The following is a 22,003-nucleotide window of genomic DNA, read 5'->3' on the forward strand; positions in this document are numbered from 1 at the left end:
CAAAACAACCTGGTGTTAAATGCTCAAAAGTCAGTGGAGATGATTGTGGATTACAGGAGGAACACAACCCACCATCACCCTGGGTGACTCCCCAGTCAACACTGTGGAGTCCTTCTGCTTCCTGGGATCTATCATCAACCAGGACCTAAAATGGGAGCTGAACATCAGAGCTCTCACCAAGAAGGCAGAGCAGAGGATGTACTTTGTACGGCAGCTGAAGAAATTCAAAGTGCCAAAGGCCACGATGGTGCACTTCTACACCTCCATCGTTGAGTCCATCCTCACCTCCTCCATCACTGTCTGGTATGCTGCTGCCTCTCTCAAGGATATTAACAGACTGCAGCGCATCATCCGCTGTGCTGAGGAGATAATCGGATGCAACCTGCCATCCCTTCAGGACCTGCATGCAGCCAGGACACTGAAGTGGTCTTGTAAGATCATGGCTGACCCCTCCCACCAAGGCCACAGGCTCTTCAAAACACTCGACAAGAGACTGAGGTCTGTCAAGACCAGAACCTCTCGCCACAAGAACAGCTTCTTCCCAACCGCCATCGGCCTCACCAACAAGACCCGAAAGCCCCTTCTACCAAGGGACCCTACCAACACCCCGCACAAACCCCACCACCTCCTCCTGAACTCAGCTGAGCCCCCCCATCAAACGTCACTTTGCAGCTACAGCAGCTGGATCTATCTATCTCAATCTCAATATAATCTAAATATATCTATGTATCTATCTATCTCAATATATCAATATATACATATCTATATCTAATCTCTCTCTCTCTACATATGTGTTTGTGTGTGTATGTATACATACATGTACACATACATACTGTATATGACCGACAGGCACGCGTAGTGTGTGAGCTGCGTCTGCGAGGCCGCGAAGCAGGCAAGTCCTCAAGGGCAAACCAACGAGACACGGTAGAAAAGGAGGAGGAGGACGACGAGGAAGCACGTTAGGAATGAGCTGCCAGTTCAGCGGTTATGGCGAGGGGCGCTAGTTTCTAGTGGTTTTAATGGATGAAGTTTCAATCTAAGTCATTTAGACAATTTTTCAACTCAGAACTTAGAACTGTCAATTGTACTTTGAAGACTTTTCAAGTCCCAAGTCACCAGAACCCAAGTCAAGTCCCAAGTATTCTCTTCATGTATCACGTTAAGTTTCAAGCCATTAAAATCATGTATCTTTGTACATACCGTTAATTTTATTGGACTATAGGATTTGTATGAACTTAGGTAGAAATTACACTCTCACCTGGTTTTCCTTTTAAACCAGAAGGTCCATCCAAACCTGCGTCACCGGTGTCACCTACAGTACAACAGAAACCACTTATTAATACAATCCAGACAATGCAGTCTTTGTCTTGTTTATAACTGTCTAAAATATAAATATAATTATATTGACATCATGGAATATCCACCAAGATACGGTTTCTTGCCAAAACTTTTCTTATTTGATGCAGTTACGAAAGATGACCACTAGATGGCAGCACCACCATACAAATTGACTAGTAGATTTACTCGGGCTCACATTTTTTGCAACTTAGATCTAATATTTTCAGTTATCAAACATGGAAACATAAACTATCAGAATCCAGATGTTGGCTAATTATTATTGTCAATGTTTAAATGCAATGTGGATTTTCCAGAGTAAGGAAATACCAGATTCTCACCGTTGAACCTAACCTCCCCAATTCAACTGGCAGTTGCACATTTTGGGGAAGTGGGCTGCAGTACAAATATCACCCTATGTTGGTTTTGTTTGAGGAAGAGTTAGAAGAGTGAAATATTGTACCTGTATAACCAGCCTGAGGGATCTCTTTCATAGCCTACTGTTGTAATGTACAGTTACAGTTGACTTGCAGCAGAACAAATGATTCACACAGCAGCATCATCATACAGTTATTGTATTGATAATTTGGATGTTAATCTGGCACAAGTAAGGCATCCCAAATGTAAAAATGTATTTCCCTCACACAAATGTCTACATTTAGACAAATAAGCAAAACACTGAGTTTCTTGGCCTCAGACATTAGTTATTATTACCACACTCCCATTATACTGTAGCTCATTAGCTCATTAAATAAACTGCCGCCAGACAAGTTTGTGTCTATCTTGTTACTGGCACAGCTTGCAGTACAATACCTCTAAACAGATCTGGAGTCAGTTGGCTGCATTTCCATATGAGCTCACTCATTAGACACAGTTTTATGGTTCCATCGTTTTAGATACACCATAGCTTTTGCCAAAAGCCTATAAGCTCTATAGATAACGGATGTATAGAATGTAATGTAATTAGAGCAGATAGAACAGATCTCCTGGTGGGTTACAGTAATGTTCTTTACATCTCAGTTGGACACCAACCAATTTAGCTGCATGATGTTGATGGAAATGCCCATTTTCCTGTGTAAACAAGAAGGTCTCAGCAAGTGTTTGGCTTTGGTGATGCGTCTGTCTCTCATGCACTGTTTTTGATCACATGGTCAAAAGTACTGCGTAAGGGCCTGTGTCCATTTAGCATGTTTTGCTAAAGCATCTTTTTTCAGCTGTTCCTAATGAGGAGAGCGTCTGCGACCGCATATAGAAAGTGCGCTGTGCCCAAGGAAGGAACTTTGCAGAAAGGCGCTGGTGTCGAGCGCTCCTTTTGGCGACCGATGATATGGACAAATTATCACAACAGAGACAGAAAGGCTCAATTGTGGGAGCAGATTGGCCAGACACTGAATATTTCTGGGGAGTGTTTATCACCGTATACGTGTGTTGTTAGCTTGTTGTTATCTGTTTATTAATTATTTATTAAAAGGATCCCCATTAGCTGCCGCCTAGATGACAGCTAGTCTTTCTGGGGTCCAAGACAAAATATACATGACATGACACACAATAATTAAAATACATTTTTCAAAATGCCGCACTAATAGGCCTATAATGTACACACATAATATAATGAAGTGACCGATTACTTTGTAAAAGTCCATATCATTTTGAATTAGTATTTTAATTTGCTTCTCAGGCTTTATAGGATCTATATTATGTCTGGTATTGAATGTGGGTCCAATGGGATCGGAAATATTGACAAATCTATGGTGGCCATTTTGAAAAATGTCTGCCACGGCCACCAGGGGGCAGATTTGCGATGCCCCAATATCCAGTTTTGTTCAGAATATATCTCTGAACACATCTGCAAAACTTGGTGCTTTTATCACAAAATGAACGATAGGTTAGCTATGCCGCCCCACTACCTCCTAACACATCAAATAAATGGGAAGCTGTCTAATAAGCATGAAAACAACGTAAGGACAATTTGTGTTTGCATGAGATACCTTTGTCTCCCATGGGTCCCGTCTTCCCCGTGTGGCCCGCCTCTCCTCGGAGCCCCGCCTCCCCCGGCGCTCCTGGGACACGAGAATGGAAGAGGAGTGAGAGAGAGGGTGAAGAAAACATAGTTTATGTCTTATAAGTAAGGGTTAATGCACGACGAGGTGTCCATTATCAGAAATTAATTAACTTCGCGGAAGCAACCGTTCACGCCTCCGCGTCGTCCATTAATTTCTGATAATGGACACCTCGAAGTGCATTAACCCGCTTATACCATGGTCACTTGCCAAAGAAACAAAACAAGACCATTCATTTATATTTTCATGCATTTTGCAATCAAAATCTAGTTTTCATAACCTTGAATATGAGTTGAGAACCGGCGAGACAAGATAGTCCCCTCGGCTGCTGAAGATTAGGCTATCATTGTATAAAATGGCCGCTTAGTGCCTGCTGCACCTGGCTACTAACTACTAACTAATAATTTGGCCAATTGTATGTAACATACAAAATAAAACGGTAATGTCTAAGAATGCAACGCCATGTAACTGGCTTGTTTAAACTCGCATTCCAGGGAATTATGTTAATGTCTGCGGGTCTTATAGACGTAAATGGCGCATGCCACGCTTGGAGTAGACTGAAAACTATCTGAAGCTTTCTATGTTGGAGTCCAGGTATGTTTTACAAGGACGTCTCTCAGTGTGTTGCTGTTAACTGCCCATTTCGTGGTTTTCTTTTTGTTGATCTCGTCTTTTTCCTCTTCCACTTGATTTGTATCAGTGATACAGACAGCGCGCGCTCTTGCAAAATGCCTGGCTGGCTTTCTGCAAAGTTGTAAATAGAGGGTTTGACAGTTGACAGCTGAGAGCCGGCTTCTGTCAGCTGACAACAACAGCAGATCTCAGAAAACGACGGATTTCTAAATAGCCTTATTTTAATAACCTGAGTGAGCACACAGGGATAATCTAAATAGTTACTTTGACCGACTGAATTTTTTTCTAAACTTATAAAAGTGCCATATTAAGCGTTAACGGTGGTATAGAGCTCAAACGGCTCTGTCGTGATCCTGGCACATTGATATGAACAATGAACAGACCATTTAGCTAGGTGTACATTATCACTGTACATTATCACAAATTAATGGACACCTTGCAGCCAATCAGAATCGAGTATTCACCCAGACCATGGTATAATTAAGCAATATAGCATGAGAGCTAGTGTGTTGTGGCAAATATATCCCGCTGATCAGTTGTGCGGCCGAGTGGGATAACAACTGATCAGCGGGATATATGCCACAACACACGCTGCTCGAGTGCTATATTGCTTTTCTAAAACGGTTTCCAAGTATGATAATATAAATATAATAATAATACTATAAGTCCGACTGGCATGGTATTCTGATAGAGTCAGTTGAAACACTACTGTAAGCCGGGACCTCTAGCAAGAAGATAGACGTGCGGGTGATTTGATTGGATCGTTCTGGAGACTGAAGTTGACATTGGCCAATCCTGGCGCTTGCTGAGAAGCTGAGAGCTTTCTGGAAAGCCCGACACGCAGCTCGAGCGCAGGGCTGCATTCTCAGGGCTTGCTGAGAAGCTGAGTGCTTTCTGCAAAGCCCGACACCAACTAACGTTACGGGGTTAAATGCGGGGTTAAATGCGGGGTTAACAGCCTTATTTTTGCAAAGAAGACATTAGCCCGCATCTATTCTTGTACAAAACATAATTTTCTGCGAAGTATTAGTAAAGTTATAAGCGAAGATCGATTCACAAGGATCTGACAGCTGTCTCTGCCATTTGTTTTTTTTGAGGTAACCAAAGGCTTTTAGTAAGAGAGTTGCCATGGCAACCAATAACCCATGGCCATGGGTTATTGGAGTGGGTTATTGGATTTATACAATGGCTGTGAACCAATCAGATTGCTTGATTTGAGAGAGCCGTTTTATAACTGGTTATAAGACATAACCTACGTTATAGTTCCCAGCCATCTGTTAGCCTCTGGTGGCTCTCCTGCCAACAGAGGTGAAAGCAGCGATTAGTATACCAATATATATATATATATATATATATATATATATATATATATATATACCGGTATATCAATATCCAACGATGCTGCCACCGTGCAAGAATATGGCTGCTAGTGCAACAAGTCAACCATAACAGGAAATCACACACACGCCCTCATCCCTTGAATGGAGGGTGAGAACCATAACGTTACCCTCCCCCACATCCCCCCGCTCTCCCTCCCCAACCCCTCCCTTTTCCTGCTCTCTCCTCCCCCACATCCCCCCGCTCTCCCTCCCCAACCCCTCCCTTTTCCTGCTCTCTCCTCCCCCACATCCACCCGCTCTCCCTCCCCAACCCCTCCCTTTTCCTGCTCTCTCCTCTCTCATCCCCCACATTCCCCCTGCTCCCTCCCTCCCTCCCCCTCCATTTCCCTGCTCTCTCCTCCCCCACATCCCCCCGCTCTCCCTCCCCAACCCCTCCCTTTTCCTGCTCTCTCCTCCCCCACATCCACCCGCTCTCCCTCCCCAACCCCTCCCTTTTCCTGCTCTCTCCTCTCTCATCCCCCACATTCCCCCTGCTCCCTCCCTCCCTCCCCCTCCATTTCCCTGCTCTCTCCTCCCCCACATCCACCCGCTCTCCCTCCCCAACCCCTCCCTTTTCCTGCTCTCTCCTCTCTCCTCCCCCACATCCCCCCGCTCTCCCTCCCCAACCCCTCCCTTTTCCTGCTCTCTCCTCCCCCACATCCCCCCTGCTCTACCTCCCCTGCTCCCTCCCCACCTCCTCCCTTCTCCCTCCCTCCCTTTCCCTGCTCTCTCCTCTTTCCCCCTTCCTCTGCTCAGCGAGTGTAGGGGAGAATATGGAAGAGACGACGAAGAGAGAGTGAGAGAGACGTGTGTGTGTGTGTGTGTGTGTGTGTGTGTGTGTGTGTGTGTGTGTGTGTGTAACTTCTGCCAGGAGCTGAATGAGTATTTCCTCAGGAAACCATTCAACTGCAAATGGATGGTATTTGAAATAATACGTGACGCACTGGCGAGAACACACACACACACACACACACACACACACACACACACACACACACACACACACAGCCACCTACATTCACTACCATTTCCATTACCATTACTCTCATGTTGTCTTTGTACTTGTTGATTTATGAGAAGTTTTGGCGGAAGGTCTTATACTCCCTGCAAAGCTCCTTTATGGGTAAGTTGACTATTTCAGTGTCATTTGTACACTATGCAATTTGAGCATAATTTTCTGCTTGAATGCCTGAGATTGAGCATCAATAAGTGCATATTTTGACAAACTGACCTCATACAGAGAAACATGACCTCATACAGATATGTAGGCACGGGTTGGTACAGTTTAAAGTTCTACATAGGCTTCACTTATCGGCGAGCAAGCTGGCCAAGTTATATCCTGGTTTGGACCCAAACTGTATTAGGTGCAGTCGAGACCCAGCTACCCTCAGTCACATGTTCTGGCAGGTGTATTTAACACATTTTCCTTTATGTGCGACAGAGTCATTGATCCCAATCCATTGACCGCTCTGTTTGGTGTAGTCCCACAGGAGACATCAATTCCAACTCACCAAGCTGAAGCTATAGCATTCTCTACATTATTATTAGACCAGTTTCATCTATTGACTCCAATGTGACAATGAGACTGTTTTGTCTCTACACAAAGTGATTCATGTGTTTTCCCAGAGCCGACCAGTTTAACCGTCTGTCTAAACCCTAGTTCCTCATTGCGCGGCTCGTGAGACGCTGGCGGCTCTCAAAGCTTTAGTTGGTGGCTCTCGAAGCTTTAGTTGGCGGCCTAATATACTGTTGCCAGGTTGCTGGCCCTCTGATGCACCAAATGGGGGTGGAAACTCACGATATATCTGGCAACACTGCATCAGCAAAGTGACTGAAGCAAAGCCTTGCAGAGGGAGTTCTCTCCTCACAGTAACAGTCTCTCCTCTCACAGTAACAGTCTCTCCTTTCACAGTAACAGTCTCTCCTCTCACAGTAACAGTCTCTCCTCTCACAGTAACAGTCTCTCCTCTCACAGTAACAGTCTCTCCTCTCACAGTAACAGTCTCTCCTCTCACAGTAACAGTCTCTCCTCTCACAGTAACAGTCTCTCCTTTCTCCTCTCACAGTAACAGTCTCTCCTCTCACAGTAACAGCCGTAACACAGTAACTAACTATCCGGTGTGCACAACATTGTCAGCCTAAACTCCGGCTGACACCCCAAAAACCTACAATCCACTACAGAAAAATGTATATTGTTTGTTTATTAACTGGCCCCTCGCCTTCTATCATTTCACGAAAGTGGCAAAGCAAGTTGAGTATCCCTGACCTATAGGGAGAAATGTAGTTTGTCATTGTAAACCCACAGCACAGTAATGATGACATGTTCTTCATAGATCTAGCCTTTTAATTTTGCTCTTAAGCTTTCTCAAAGTACACCAAATTCATGCATTTTACTTTAAAATGTTTTAAAAAAAATCTCGCGGGGGGGCATGTCCCTGCACCCCCCTAGGGGGTCTGCGGTCCCCCACCACAAATACTCAAATTCCTGTGGGGAAACACTGGGCTGTTTTCACTGCCCACCTTGCCTCTGGAAGCATTATTAACAGCCAAGTATTCCCGTTTTATAACGTTCCTAAATGAAGCCTGTTTGAGAATTCCTGTAAAGGGGGCTGAATTACAACGGGGAAACGTGCGTCACCGCTGAGAGGTGCTGACATAATGCAGAGCGAGGGCATCATAGGAACCTGTGTTCATACCTTCAGAAAGCACACGACGCAGCAGCAGGTCACAATGATTGGGTTCGCTGTACTGCTGAAAATACTTTTTCACACCTTCCCCCTTTTTTTCGGAAGTGACTGAACGGATCGTGGCGTGTGTGTGTCTCTCTCTCACACTCTGATGAGAGATGTGTGTTTGTGGTGTGTGTGTGCACGCATCATCTACTGTGTGTGAGCAGGGACGATGTGTGTTCGTTGATATGCGTTGTGTGTGTGTGTGTGTGTGTGTGTGTGTGTGTGTGATATGCCCGGTTGCTCGGCCAGCTAGTCTACCAGCCCACATATGGAGAAGCTGCTTTCCTCAGCAGCAATTAACACGTCTGCTTCCTGCAGAGCAGCACAGCAGTTCTGTCTGTCTGTCTGTGTCTAACAGAGCAGTGGCCCGATTCACGAAACCATCTTAAGAATACTATGTAATTGATGGTCTTGTGTGCATAATATTAAGGCTCTAAAAGTATTAGATGTTTGTTTCAATCCAAATCCTAAATATTTTTCCCGCCGAGGATTGCATCCCCAACATATTTCGGGGCTGTTTTAACTTAGAAATCAGGGAGGTCACGTCTACCAGACAATTATATCACTTTTAAACAGTTACATTTCTGTATAAATCATTACAATATGTCCCCATGAGGTGGGGATGCGTTTTGCTGCTGCCTGGCGGGGGTGCAAAACTCGGCATAACACCTGGACAGCGGACTGCAATCTTCCCTGCTGATGTCACGCTGATTCGTCCCATTGAATTATGAACCCCATATTTCATATTGAATCGTATTGTGAGATAAATATCCCATCCTGAGTAATGCATTTAATCAATTTAAATTGGAAACTTGCGATTTCAATCTGATTTTCCCAACAATTTCACACAAATTTCTTTTAATTTCTGTTTTAAAGGGGCAGATTTCCAACTGCTTCTCTAAACCTCAATGCCACCTACTGTATAGCCAGGCATCTTCCTTCTTTTCCACATATCATCTCCTTTTTGAAAACCAGAAAAAAACCAAGAAAAAATTTACTCATCAGAAAAGTGACAATGGCAACAATGGATGGACGTTGTGGATACCTGGAGGTCCTGGTGGTCCATTCTTCCCCAGCTTCCCCTGCTCTCCCTCCTCTCCAACTTCACCTTGTTCTCCTTAGAGGGAAAAAAAGGCAAAATAAATGGGAGTAATAAGTGTGTGTGTCCAAGGTGTAAGATGTGATGTACCCATAAACAGCACAGTGTGGTATGTTTTACATTGTGTTCTGTGCATTGTGTTAAGTTCAGTAGGGGGTTTGCCAGCTGGTAAAAAAAAAATCACCTGAATATACTGGCCTGTTTTCACAGGTTTAAATGTGTATATTCATTCCCACACACTAGGGCTGCTCAATTAATCGGATTTTAATCTCAATTACAATTTTGGATTCCCACAATTATGAAAACAAGAGAATCGAGATAAAACAACATTCATATTTTAGTTAGCCTATTTATTGATCTAAAAATAATACTACTTTTTATTTTCATTTATTTCCTTGTTTTCCCCTTAAATTATATTTAAAGTTCAAAGACATCCCGTATTAAAAATACACATTTTGCAAATGCATGATGTTGCCAACGTCAATGAGTAATCACGTTAAATAATCGTGATCTCAATCAGTCAAAACAATTGTGATTATGATTTTTGCCATAATCGAGCAGCCCTACCACACACTATTCATATAGATAGACAGCCTCTTTTTTTTTTTCAATTGACAGCCTTTTCTCAATCCGAACTCGTCTCAGATCCCTGCTTTGGCAAGACCTCCGTAACACTCTGCAAAGCTTGGAGAGAGAGTTTCATGGAACGCAGGAGGGGCTGATCACTAAAAAGCACAGCTCCGCAGCTGTGGGTTCAGGCAAAGGTCAAGCACGCCCTTGGTGTCGTAGTCCACAAGTTGGGAAATACGGTAGTAGCGCCCAGGGGACGGTAGCACCACCCTGGTTATGGTTATAGGGGCTTGGGCTTAAACATCCGGGAAGACCCAAGTAAAGACCCTAACCCTAACCACCCCCACCCAATGTCTAAACCTAAAGGCCACCTACCCAATGCCTAAACCTAATCCCCCCCCGGGTGATACTACCTACTGTACTTCCCAACTCGCTGTCCACGATGAGCCCTTGACCTTTCCCTGAACTCACAGGTGCGGAGTGATCCATAAAACATGGTACGGAGTGCTGCTCCGTGGAACACATTCCAGAAAGCGCATGGAGAGACAGGGCAGCGCAGACCTTGCCTGTTATGAGGGGTGGAATGTGCCAATGATATACTCGCTGAGCAGGGTGCCGACAGCCCGCAGTGCCGATAGCCCAGAGGCAAAACCAGCTGAGCGACGCGGCGTGCAGCGTGTCGGTGGACCGGCTGGAGCTAACCTCTCCCACCCCCCACCTAAACCTAACCTCCCCCAGACCCACACACAGCACCCAAGCCTTGCCTACGCCTTGCCTTTACCCACGCTTTTAAATAGGCGTCCTTTTTAGTCAATGAGGCTGTGTACACAGGGCGCCTGAGCGTGAACCCTGCGTGTACCCACGCCTCGCCTGTGCCTTGCCGATTTTATCGTTTAGGCGTGAGTTCTATTTTCAAGCAGACAAGGCAGGCTTCTTCTGTCAAGCCATGAAAGAAAAACGCGACAATATCCGTGGGAAATGGCAAAGTCAACTGAATTTCAAAATAAAATGGTGTTACTACAACAGTGTTGAGCAGAGAGAGAGAGAGAGAGTGATTGACGGCTGGCTATCACGTGGGGCTTTCTCCCCGTCGGTAAACAAATCTTCAGGAGAGAGAATAGCGACCAAAGAAGCAAGATGGACAATGAAAAGTTTATCCACTTTGTACAACAGCATCCAGTTCTCTATGACAGCAGTCACCCAAGAAGGAGACCTGGTTATACATATCCAGCATCAACAGCACATTACATATATCAGATTTATTTTACCTACCCATGATAATTCGGGACCACACGTGACCAAAAAAAACACTCGGGAGAGAGGAGAGGCGCTTGTAACTCGGCTCAGGTTCAGCGTGGAATCGGCGTGCACTGTGATCGCAAAAGCGTGTGATAGGTTCACGCGCAGCTCAAGGTCTGTAGGCGTAGGCGTGGGTTGAGGCAAAGCAAGGCGTAGGTGCCCTGTGTGGACGTAGCGTAACCCTACCCTAACCTCTCCCACCCCCCACGCCTAAACCTAACCTCCCCCAGACCCTAAACCTACAGTAACCTCTCCCACCCCCCACGCCTAAACCTCTCCCACCCCCCACGCCTAAACCTAACATCGGCATTGCGGGCTGTCGGCACTGCGGGTGTCACTGGTCGGCATATAGCGGGGTGGACCCCCTGAGGAGCCACTCATGCCGAACGTCGCCCACTCATACGCGTGAGAAGCTACGTGACGTGTGACGTGTCGTCTGCAGCATAGAGCCAAAGTCACGCCCACTTCCGGTTTAGGCAAACGCACCAGAGCATTCGTCCGCCATTCTTTTTCCCATCTACATTTTGTAACAATCGTTTTACTTGGGTCAAACCAAGTGATTCAGGTATTCATGTATATTTAGCATCACGAAAGACCATTTCACCCGCCAAAACTGGTGGATGAATGGCTCTGGTTAATTATGCCTAAACCGGAAGTGGGCGTGACTTTGGCTCTCATCCTGCCTGTAGTGTTTGTGTGTGTTTGTTGAAACGATTTAAAACATAAACAATAGTTTATATCAAGGACCCTGATCCACATTAGTGCCAGACCCCAATTTGATCACATTTTGTCTCATCGTACCCAAATCTGAGAATATTTTTATTTTGTAATCTAGAAAATGATTTTGTGCAGAATTCCACGAGTGTCATTCTTGTACATTCTGTGATTTATTTTAGGTTCTTGTAGGCTACATGAAATCATCGTGGAGTTTAACATGAACAATTGTAGCCCTCCTTAATGTAAATTATTATTATCGTTGTTTTCATTGTTGTTGTTGTTGTTCAAAAGAATGTAGGCTACAAATATTTTGAGAACATTGCCAGCCAGCCAGGCAGACTCTGAAGACTGAAGGTAAATGTAGTCAATCTATAATGGAACAGGGGGGCAGCATTTACAAGTTCTGCCTTATTTAATTTTCAAATCCACACACAGCCTATTATATTAAATAAATATTATATTATATAAATATGTGTACTGTGTAGCCTATGTCTGACATGTGTAACCGAGGTGAATCAGCGTGGATTCCTTGTGAGTCCCGAGTGGTAGGGAGTGGATTGGTTAAACTCACTCCCCAGTATAAAGGCATGTTAATCAGCTCCGCCAAGGGAGCTAGCTGTCTTGGTTAGGGATGCACCGATCCACTTTTTTCACTTCAGATCCGATTCCGATACCTGAATTTGGATATCTGCCGATACCAATATTTTTCTTGAATATACAGTATAGGCAAAGATTTGGCCAATTAAAGTTTTTTTTTAAAATATACCTTGCAAAAAGCAGACAAAATTAAGAAAATATACAGGGCAAAGAAGGATACTATTATACATTATTACACAAATTACGGCCAGCTGTGTGCTGGAATTGAAAAAAAAAAAAAACGTTTTTTTTTTTTTTTTTTTTTTTTCCCAATTCCGATCCGATCCGTGAATTAGTGCCATATCGGCACCCGATACCGATATTGGATCGGATCGGCCCCATCCCTACTCTTGGCCTTGCGGTTAACATGTTGGACTCCGAAGGTCGGCGGTTCGTACCAACCCCTGGACAAGCCCTTAACATGGGTTGCTGCAAGTACCACCTACACAACACCGTTACACATGCAAGAATCAGTGTTCTAGAAGAAGCATTTAACATTGAAACCAATGGGAAAACTATGCAATGAACTTTGAGGCCATATAATGCAGTCCACACATTCCAGTAAACTAATCAGGTCTGTCCAGTCCCACAGTGTAAACACCCGAGCATTCTTCTGTCAGAAATTAAACTGACTCTAGAAGTACTTTTTCAAATGATCAGAGAAGTTACAGGAAAAAGTGTAGAATCACGCTAGTAGCTGTGATTATTATGAATATTTGTGGCAATAAAAGACAAAGATTGAACATGTACGTCGACATAGTCAGTCACACAGACAGAAATGCACACGCGCACACACACACACACACACACACACACACACACACACACACACTGGCCGATAGTGTCTGGGATGAGTCTTGTACAAATAAATAGTCAGCTCAGTTCAGTAGCAGCTGTCTAAATACACATTCACAATGGGGCTCACGCCATCCAATGGAAAACTAACAAAACCACCCTGTGTGTGTGTGTGCGTGTGTGTGTGTGTGTGTGTGTGTGTGTGTGTGTGTGTGTGTGTGTGTGTGAGAGAGAGAGTGTAGGATGTGATGGTAGGTTACCTATCAAGTCAAATGGACTTAAAGTTAAGGGAGTACTACTATAGTATAGTATACTGTAGTATAGTATTTGTTTTTTTTATAGTATAGGTGACAGAAAGTCTAAGGTTCAGTATATTTGAACAGCCACAGGCGCCTGGTCATGGACGAGACATTGAACTTGGTTGCATTATTATTATATATATATTATATTTATTTATATTATTATTATATTTATATTTAGTATATTTATATTAAGGAACACGCCAACATTTTTGAGAGATTCGCTATTTGCCATATACCCCATAGTAAGGCGAGAATATATATGCCTATCCACCTTATTTTTGAATGCCCCACTGTAAAAAATAATTGTGCGTACAAGGTCCGGTTTAACGTGACTATTGTTGCAGCTTGCCATCTAAATGGCTACTTGATTTGAAAAGATAGCCACCTACACTCAGTCCCTTGTACCCTGGCTGAATTGAACATAACTTGGCCAATAAGTATGTAACATACCAAATAAAACAACCCGTAATATCTTAATTTTATGTAGAATGCAGAGGACATGTAACTGTTTAGTTAAACTTGCATTCCAGGAATATTGTGCTCTAAAGATGACGATAGTGGCTCGAGACTGTTTCGGCCTGAAACCCACACGCTTTGCGGTGGTGGTTTTAGCGTAACCTATGTGGGATTCGAGGCGTAACCTATGTGTGTTTTAGCGTAACCTATGTGGGGTTTGGTGTAACCTATGTGGGATTCGAAATAACGCATCCGCGATATAAAACGTTATGAATATAGCCACATTATAAACAACAAACTAACGCTAACATAACTAACTAGCGGCTAATATTAGCAACAGCAGGCGATTACCCATGAATGCACTGCGCTCTTAAAGGGATATTTATCGACAAGATTTTTGCCAAGCTGGACCTGATTGATTTGCTCCGTTCGCCCAGACGGGTGTCAAGCTGTCAGCAACAAGGCTGGGAGGATCACACCGGAAGAAGCACCCATCAGACAGATCAGGCAAAAATGGCCGCCAAAAATAAGGTGGATAGATGGCGGATGTTACCATTATGTTGCCTGACGCCATCTAGGTTTGTTTTAGAGCCTTTGAACTCTTTTGTGAGAATTATTTTCGAAACTTAAACTGAACCCGTTCGAAACCCCAAGTGGGTCAGAGTCCGTTTCAGACTGAAAACATAACTTGTCTGAGATGACAGGTTGAGAGGCGGGTCATAGTAGCATGTCGATGATTTTATTTGACAATTATGACGACTGGATTGGGCTTTGGCCCAACACTGTTTCCCATGTCTCATGTCAGTAGGTGCTAAAATTCAGTTTTTAAGCGTTTTAAGCGTGCTTGTCATATGATGATATGACTTCTTAATATCCACAACACAAATCGCAGTCTGCGTTCCAGTAGCTCCATCAATCTCCTCATACCCAAAGCCCGTACCTCCTTTGGTCGTTTCTCTTTTCAGTTTTCTGCTTCAGATGACTGAATCATCTGCAACGGACCTTAAAACTGAACTCACTCATTCCGCTCTCCTCTTTCAAAAACTCACTACAATCAATAGTACAAGATCATTGCACTTGCTTTTAGCCATCTGCTTCTTCATGTATGTCCTTATTGTTTTTAGCCATTTATTTTTTTATATACTGTATGTCACCGTAAATATTGTAAATATTACTCTCTTATAGGATTGGTATGATGTGTATAATTGTATTATTTGTTTCTATGTTTTTTCTTTATGTCCATGTGTTTTCTATTTGCCTTTTATGCTGCCTCTTGGCCAGGTCGTCATTGTAAATGAGAACTGGTTCTCAATTGACCTACCTGGTTAAATAAAGGTTCAATAAATAAATAAATAAAAATAAACAAATTATGTGGGAACAGAAATGTGTTCCACTGTTGCACTCATTGCACAGTTCGTTGTCAGTTCAGATGGCTCAAATGTAACATTTTAAATGACATCTTTGTGGGTCAGATCCTTTGCTGTCTGTCTCAGCTGCAAGGAGTTCAGAGAGATAAGAAAACTGATATGCTGTACATCAGGGGTGCCCAAACTTTTTTGACCCAAGATCTACTTTTCAAGTAGCCAGCCTCCCGAGATCTACCAGTCCAGTTTCAACATCGCAAACGCACACACATCGTTTCCAGCCTGCAGTAACTAACCTCACAACACTTTCTCGTTGTCCCACAACCACTTGACATTAGGGCTGTGAGGGCTCTATTCTCCCACAGGCCATCGGCGCTATTACGGGCCTTAACCGCAAAAAAACGTGCCTTGCGCCTGTTTCGGCAAGATAGCAATAGGCTTTAGGCTGCCAAATGCGCTTTAGGCCGAATGGGCGTGGCGCAGTCCCAAAGTGGGCGTGTCGGCGCTAAATACCAGCCTAGTTATATCTTGGGAGCTGGCCTACATTTAGCGCTTTGCGCTTTTGAAAAGCAGGCCTATTCTTTGCCTTCACTGCTTCTTCTCTGTCACCCTTCTCTCTCTCTCTCTCTGAGTTCCCAGCATGCATTGTGTTTCTTCATTTCGCTACTAAATAGCCACCAAATGAGCCAAAATAGATATAAAAGGTAGTTCTAAATTAATGTGTAATGGTAACACAGCCTGCCATTGTCAACATTTCAATATTGGACCAAATAAAACCTCGAAATTAAAACACCACCCTATGTGAAACGTATATGTCCTCCTGGGCATATATATACCCCTTGTCGAGTTAACGTGATTTAGAGAAGTAACAGCGGAACGCGCTTCGGAACGCGCTTCTAATGGCATCTGCTATACTGTGATGTTCCTCCAATAACTTGGCCCTATTTCACATTTAGTTTTACAATAAAAACACATTTATGCAATGACTTGACATAATGTAGGGTATATTTATGTGCATCATCCTTCCTGCAGCAGGCGAGAGAAAATTATATCTTTCTGGACAAACTTTCACCAATCTAATAGGCTATATTTTTCTAGCTGATGCATAGAACATTATTTTCACTTTGATCTTGCTATAGTGTAGCGTATTTACATGCTTGCAGTATTGAAACTGCAGTTAGATTGGTTTGAGAAGCATAATAATATGGAATAATAGCCTATAATGCAGACAGACAGGCTGGATGAAGGGGGGGGGGGGGGGGGCAGAGCGTTTGGCTTTCATCTGGTTTTGCGGGATCACTGGAATTGGAGCTAAAAAGGCAAGCGTGCGATTCGTTTATTGCACTTATCCAATGAGCATGACGGTGCATAATTTTACGCCTAAAAGGCGTGGTTGTAATGCTTTGGGCTGCATCTAGCGCCAGCACGACGATATCAAGTGCGCCTTTCCACGCCCACTGCTTTGATCTGCGCCTGCCGCTCGGCCTAGAAACTGCGCCGATGCAACGATAGGGGCCTGAATCTTCACTGGCCACATGATTCGATTCGATTACGATTCAGAGGGCTACGATTCGATTCGATTACGATTATCGATGCATCTTAAATCGATGCATCACTTTTTCCCCCAATACATGATTTATTTTTTCTCACTTTACAATACAATTGCATTGTATTATTATCCATAATTAAAATAAACAACTGCATGTACTTCCATTATATTTTATTTTATTATTAAAAAAAAAAATCCCCCTCAATGCTCGATCGACGTATTGGGCACCCCTGCTGTACATACATTTAACCACACAGAACAGTGAGTGGAAAAGCACAAATTGTGACTGCTATGAGGAAGTGACACATTGTAATCACAGGAAGTACAGTATACTTTAAGACGTATAGTTCAGACACTTCGACAGTTGAGAGCGAGAGAACAAGACGGATAGATAGATTTAAATAGACTGAGAAAGAGCAGAATGGCTGAATTCAGACTGACTAAAATCACTTTATGTTTGATACTCGTGTTTCATGGAACAGGTAAGGCTGCATTAAAATGTATGTTAAATAACAGATACATTACAAAACGGAACTTACTACGTACTTACTAATATTTCTACCTGTCCTCTATTAATCTTAATTGAACTGAGACGTCAATGATGCCATTTTTTGTTAACATAAGTTTAGTGGAATCTTTCTGACATATCAGGGCACATTTTGTAAACTTTGCAAATTTGAAATTGTTATCTCCCAAAAAATTATCTTCACTGTGAAATATAAGCTACGAACATAGCAGCCATTCCCATTCTGATTCTATTCAATTTTCATGATATTTCTCTATCATTTTCTCCACAGCAGTAACCAATACCCAAAGTGTACACTTCTATGTCCAAGATGGAGATGAAGTCACTCTGCCTTGTGGAGATGTGGGTCCCTATTCTCCCACAGGCCTTCGGCGCTAAAACGGGCCTTAAACGCAAAAAAACGTGCCTTGCGCCTGTTTCGGGAAAATATCAATAGGCTTTAGGCTGCCAAATGCGCTTTAGGCCGAATGGGCGTGGCGGAGTCCCTGAATGCGCCAAAGTGGGCGTGTCGGCCTTAAATCTCGGCGTACTGATATCTTGGCACCTGCCTTAAATTTAGCGCTTTGCGCCTTTGAAAACCAGGCCTATTCACTGCGCCAGTGCACTTGTGCCTCTCCCCTGTCACCCTTCTCTGTCTCTCTCTGAAACCAAGCCTATTCACAGTGCGCCAGTGCTCTTCTGCCTCTGAGTCACCCTTCTCTCTCTCTCTCTGACTCCCTCGCTCAAACAGACACAACACATAGCAGCACCCAGCTTCCCATAGGAAATAGCAGTTGTAAGTTTACTGCCTGTGAATGTCCACTCCCAGCATGCAATTGGGTCCTCCATTTCGCTACTAAATAGAGCCGAAATAGATATAAAAGGTAGATCTAAAATAATGTGTAATGGTAAGACAACCTGCAATTGTCGAACATTTCAATATTGGACCAAATAAAACATGAAATGAAACACCACCCTATGTGAAACATATATGTCCTCTTGAGCCTATATATACCCTGTGTGGATTTAACGTGATTTAGGTAAGTGACAGCGGAACGCGCTTCGGAAGCTTCTACTGTCATCTGCTATACTGTGATGTGCGCTCCAATAACTTCGCCCTACTCCACATTTAGTTTTACAATAAAAACACATTTATGCAATGACTTTACATAATGTAGGGTATATTTATGTGCATCATTCTACCTGCAGCAGGGGAGAGAAAACGATATCTTTCTGGACAAACTTTCACCAATCTAATAGGCTATATTTTTCTAGCTGATGCGTTTAGTACATTATTTTCACTTTGATCTTGCTATAGTGTAGCGTATTTACATGCTTGCAGTATTGAAACTGCAGTTAGATTGGTTTGAGAAGCATAATAATATGGAATAATAGCCTATAATGCAGACAGACAGGCTGGATGAAGGGAGGGGGGGGGCAGAGCGTTTGGCTTTCGTCTGGTTTTGCGGGATCACTGGAATTGGAGCTAAAAAGGCAAGCGTGCGATTCGTTTATTGCACTTATCCAATGAGCATGACGGTGCATAATTTTACGCCTAAAAGGCGTGGTTGTAATGCTTTGGGCTGCATCTAGCGCCAGCACGACGATATCAAGTGCGCCTTTCCACGCCCACTGCTTTGATCTGCGCCTGCCGCTCGGCCTAGAAACTGCGCCGATGCAACGATAGAGCCCGTGACACCCAGTCAGGATAAATGTGGCTATAATAGCTGGCTCTTCCTTAATTTTAAAAACAAACACAATACAGTAATTATGGTTTCCTCTGGTCAGATTGTATCAAATAAGTTGTCCAAAGCTAGAGCAGCCAGACTGAGTGTTACAGCCGACTGTTCTCTGGCTATAAAGAACGTCACAGGTCAGGATGTTGGTGCCTACTGGTGCCGACAGGTGGATTCAGGAGGACAGCAACAAGGTCCAGATGCTCTGGTTTATCTGTCTCTTATAAACAGTGAGTATTAACAATATAACCTATTCAGATTTCAGATTCAGATTCAGATATCTTTATTTGCCATTGTGTAAAACACATAGGAATTTGTTTTGACATTGACAGTGTGCGCATTTCTTAATCTTTTCCACATATAACACCAAGACAACAACACAAACATAGCACAGTGCAGGAGGTATAGATATAAAGTGCAGAGTTAAGGAACATAGTGCAAAGATGTCCGGTGACACTGCCTAGGGGCAGCTCAAACGGCCTTCTTGGAACAATATACTAAAAGATTATAATAATTCTGATTACAGTTATGACCTTAACTCTCCTGTTATTGTCTTTCTTTCACATCCATCTTCACCAGTGACTGAACAGAAAAACAAGGTGTCCTGCTCTGTGTTGGCATTTGGATGTACCCAGAAACTGAGGTGGCTGTATGAGGGTGTGAAGCTCGATGGAAGAATCAGTAGCATTCAGACATCACAGTCTCCCTGCCCCTCCACTGTGTCCGTTCTGACTTCTGATCATGTCAAAGAGAGGTTCCAGTGTGAAGTGACTGATGAACGCAGTGGAAAAGTGCAGCTATTTAACTTAATCTCTCTGTCCTCAGGTGAGAACACTTTGGTTAACAATTTTATTATTGACTTATTACTTGATATGATAAACGTGAGCTCTTGACTGACCCATTATTTTGTTGGGTTCTGTTATTTCATTTAAAGCAGCAACAACAACAACAACAACAACAACAAAATCATCAACAAAAGAAACACAAGGTAACTTTCCATCTTGCATTACATATTTCCACCAGGTTCCTGGTTCGAGGCCTCACTCTGGGCTGCGTGTGACACTGAAGTACAAAGTCTGTAAAATAACAGGGTGCGGGCTGGATTATGAAGTTTACACTGTTCTCCCATTCTTAAGGTCCTTACACATCAAGAGCGATGCGAATATATGGCACGAAATTGCGATGCGAGTTTTGACCCACCTGTCAATCACAGCCACAGATGTGTACACGTCGGAAGCGAATTTCTGAAAAATCGAACGTGGTTCGAAAAAATAAACACCGCAATAACGCTCAGCGAAACTTCGCCGTCGGTATGCACGGTTGCATTGACTGATATAGGTTCGGAAAATATTATTGACGTGCAAATTAATCGCACGAAAAAAACTTGCTCGGTGTGTAAGGACCTTTACTCTGTAAAAACAGAGTACAGTTTACACTCTAACTTCTGCGAATTACACAGGAAAACATTGTGGTTTAGACTAGGGATGGGCATTTCTAGCAAAAACACTATTCGAAATTCGCTGGCCAAAGTCGACCTTTAATCGAAATTCGTCTCCCCTGATTCTAAGTCTAAGGCTTTATTAATTAATAGAAAAAGCTTCTGCTGTGGATTTTTAGCTCAAACAAGCATTGCACCACTGAAGTAAAGAACATGTTACATGACATTGACATTTTCGAAAATACAAAACAGTTTTGACAATCATGAGTGGTTCATTAAATATTTAGTAGGCTCAGGTCTGAGTGCCAAAGGGGTGCTAAAGTCACCCCCTCTCCCTCTTCATGGGATTTCATCTGCCATTCCTTTTTCCATAAACCTTGCTTAAAATGCTTATAAAAACTGTTTTACTTGCTCAAACCAAGCGATTCGACTATACTTAGAATCAGGGGAGACAATGCAACATTTCACTCACAAAAAAAATAATAATACATATATATTTTATTTTTTTCGAATTTCGACTTTCAATAATAAAAGTCGACCTTGATAATAACAACGATTATTCGAAAATTCGAAATTCGATGCCCATCCCTAGTTTAGACATGCATTTGAGCCGGCATGTTGTTTTGGACTGCCGCTTTTCTACTTTTTTTTTTGACTTATTACTTGATATGATAAACGTGAGCTCTTGACTGACCCATTATTTTGTTGGGTTCTGTTATTTCATTTGTCCAGGTGTGAAAGCAGCAACAACAACAACAACAACAACAACAACAACAACAAAAGAAACACAAGGTAACTTTCCATCTTGCATTACATATTTCCACAGCCTCTCACCAGCTTCCTGGTTCGAGGCCTCACTCCAGGCTGCGTGTGACACTGAAGTACAAAGTCTGTAAAATAAAAGGGATTATGAAGTTTACACTGTTCTCCCATTCTTACTCTGTAAAAACAGAGTACAGTTTAGTGTTTACAGTCTAACTTCTGCGAATTACACAGGAAAACATTGTGGTTTATTTGAAGGAAGTAGGCCCGCACACCAGAACTCAGTTTTTTTTTACTTTATTTGGTAATTATATTTATACTGCACTCGTCCAAGACTCCAGCCCACCGAAAAAAAGAAAAAAGAAAAAAAAACGGAGTTCTGGTGTGCGGGCCTACTTCCTTCAAATTTACCAAATAAAGTAAAAAAAAAAAACGAGTTCTGGTGTGCGGGCCTACTTCCTTCAAATTTACCAAATAAAGTAAAAAAAAACGAGTTCTGGTGTGCGGGCCTACTTCCTTCAAATGCTCTACTTTTAACCCAGCACCCGTCGACGATGTGCGTATAGCCAAACTCTCTCTCTAAAACATTGTGGTTTAGCAACACGTTCTCACTCCGACCACGTAGCATATTGACGC

General features: G+C 43.1%; 1 protein-coding gene across 1 annotated transcript in view; it reads right to left on the bottom strand.

Annotated features, from left to right (window-relative positions):
• The window catches only part of LOC310800274 (collectin-10-like), a gene marked incomplete at both ends in the record, with an annotated part of 34,706 nt that overhangs the window by 5,194 nt on the left and 7,509 nt on the right, over positions 1-22,003 (bottom strand). Inside the window, 3 exons of the mRNA XM_083662847.1 lie at positions 1,259-1,312; positions 3,324-3,395; positions 9,185-9,256. Coding sequence (XP_083518973.1) covers positions 1,259-1,312; positions 3,324-3,395; positions 9,185-9,256 — 198 coding nt within the window. The remainder of the gene's footprint in view (positions 1-1,258; positions 1,313-3,323; positions 3,396-9,184; positions 9,257-22,003) is intronic.

Source organism: Poromitra crassiceps (genome assembly GCF_964638095.1).
Source record: "Poromitra crassiceps genome assembly, chromosome: 29".
Classification (NCBI taxonomy): Eukaryota; Metazoa; Chordata; class Actinopteri; order Beryciformes; family Melamphaidae; genus Poromitra; species Poromitra crassiceps.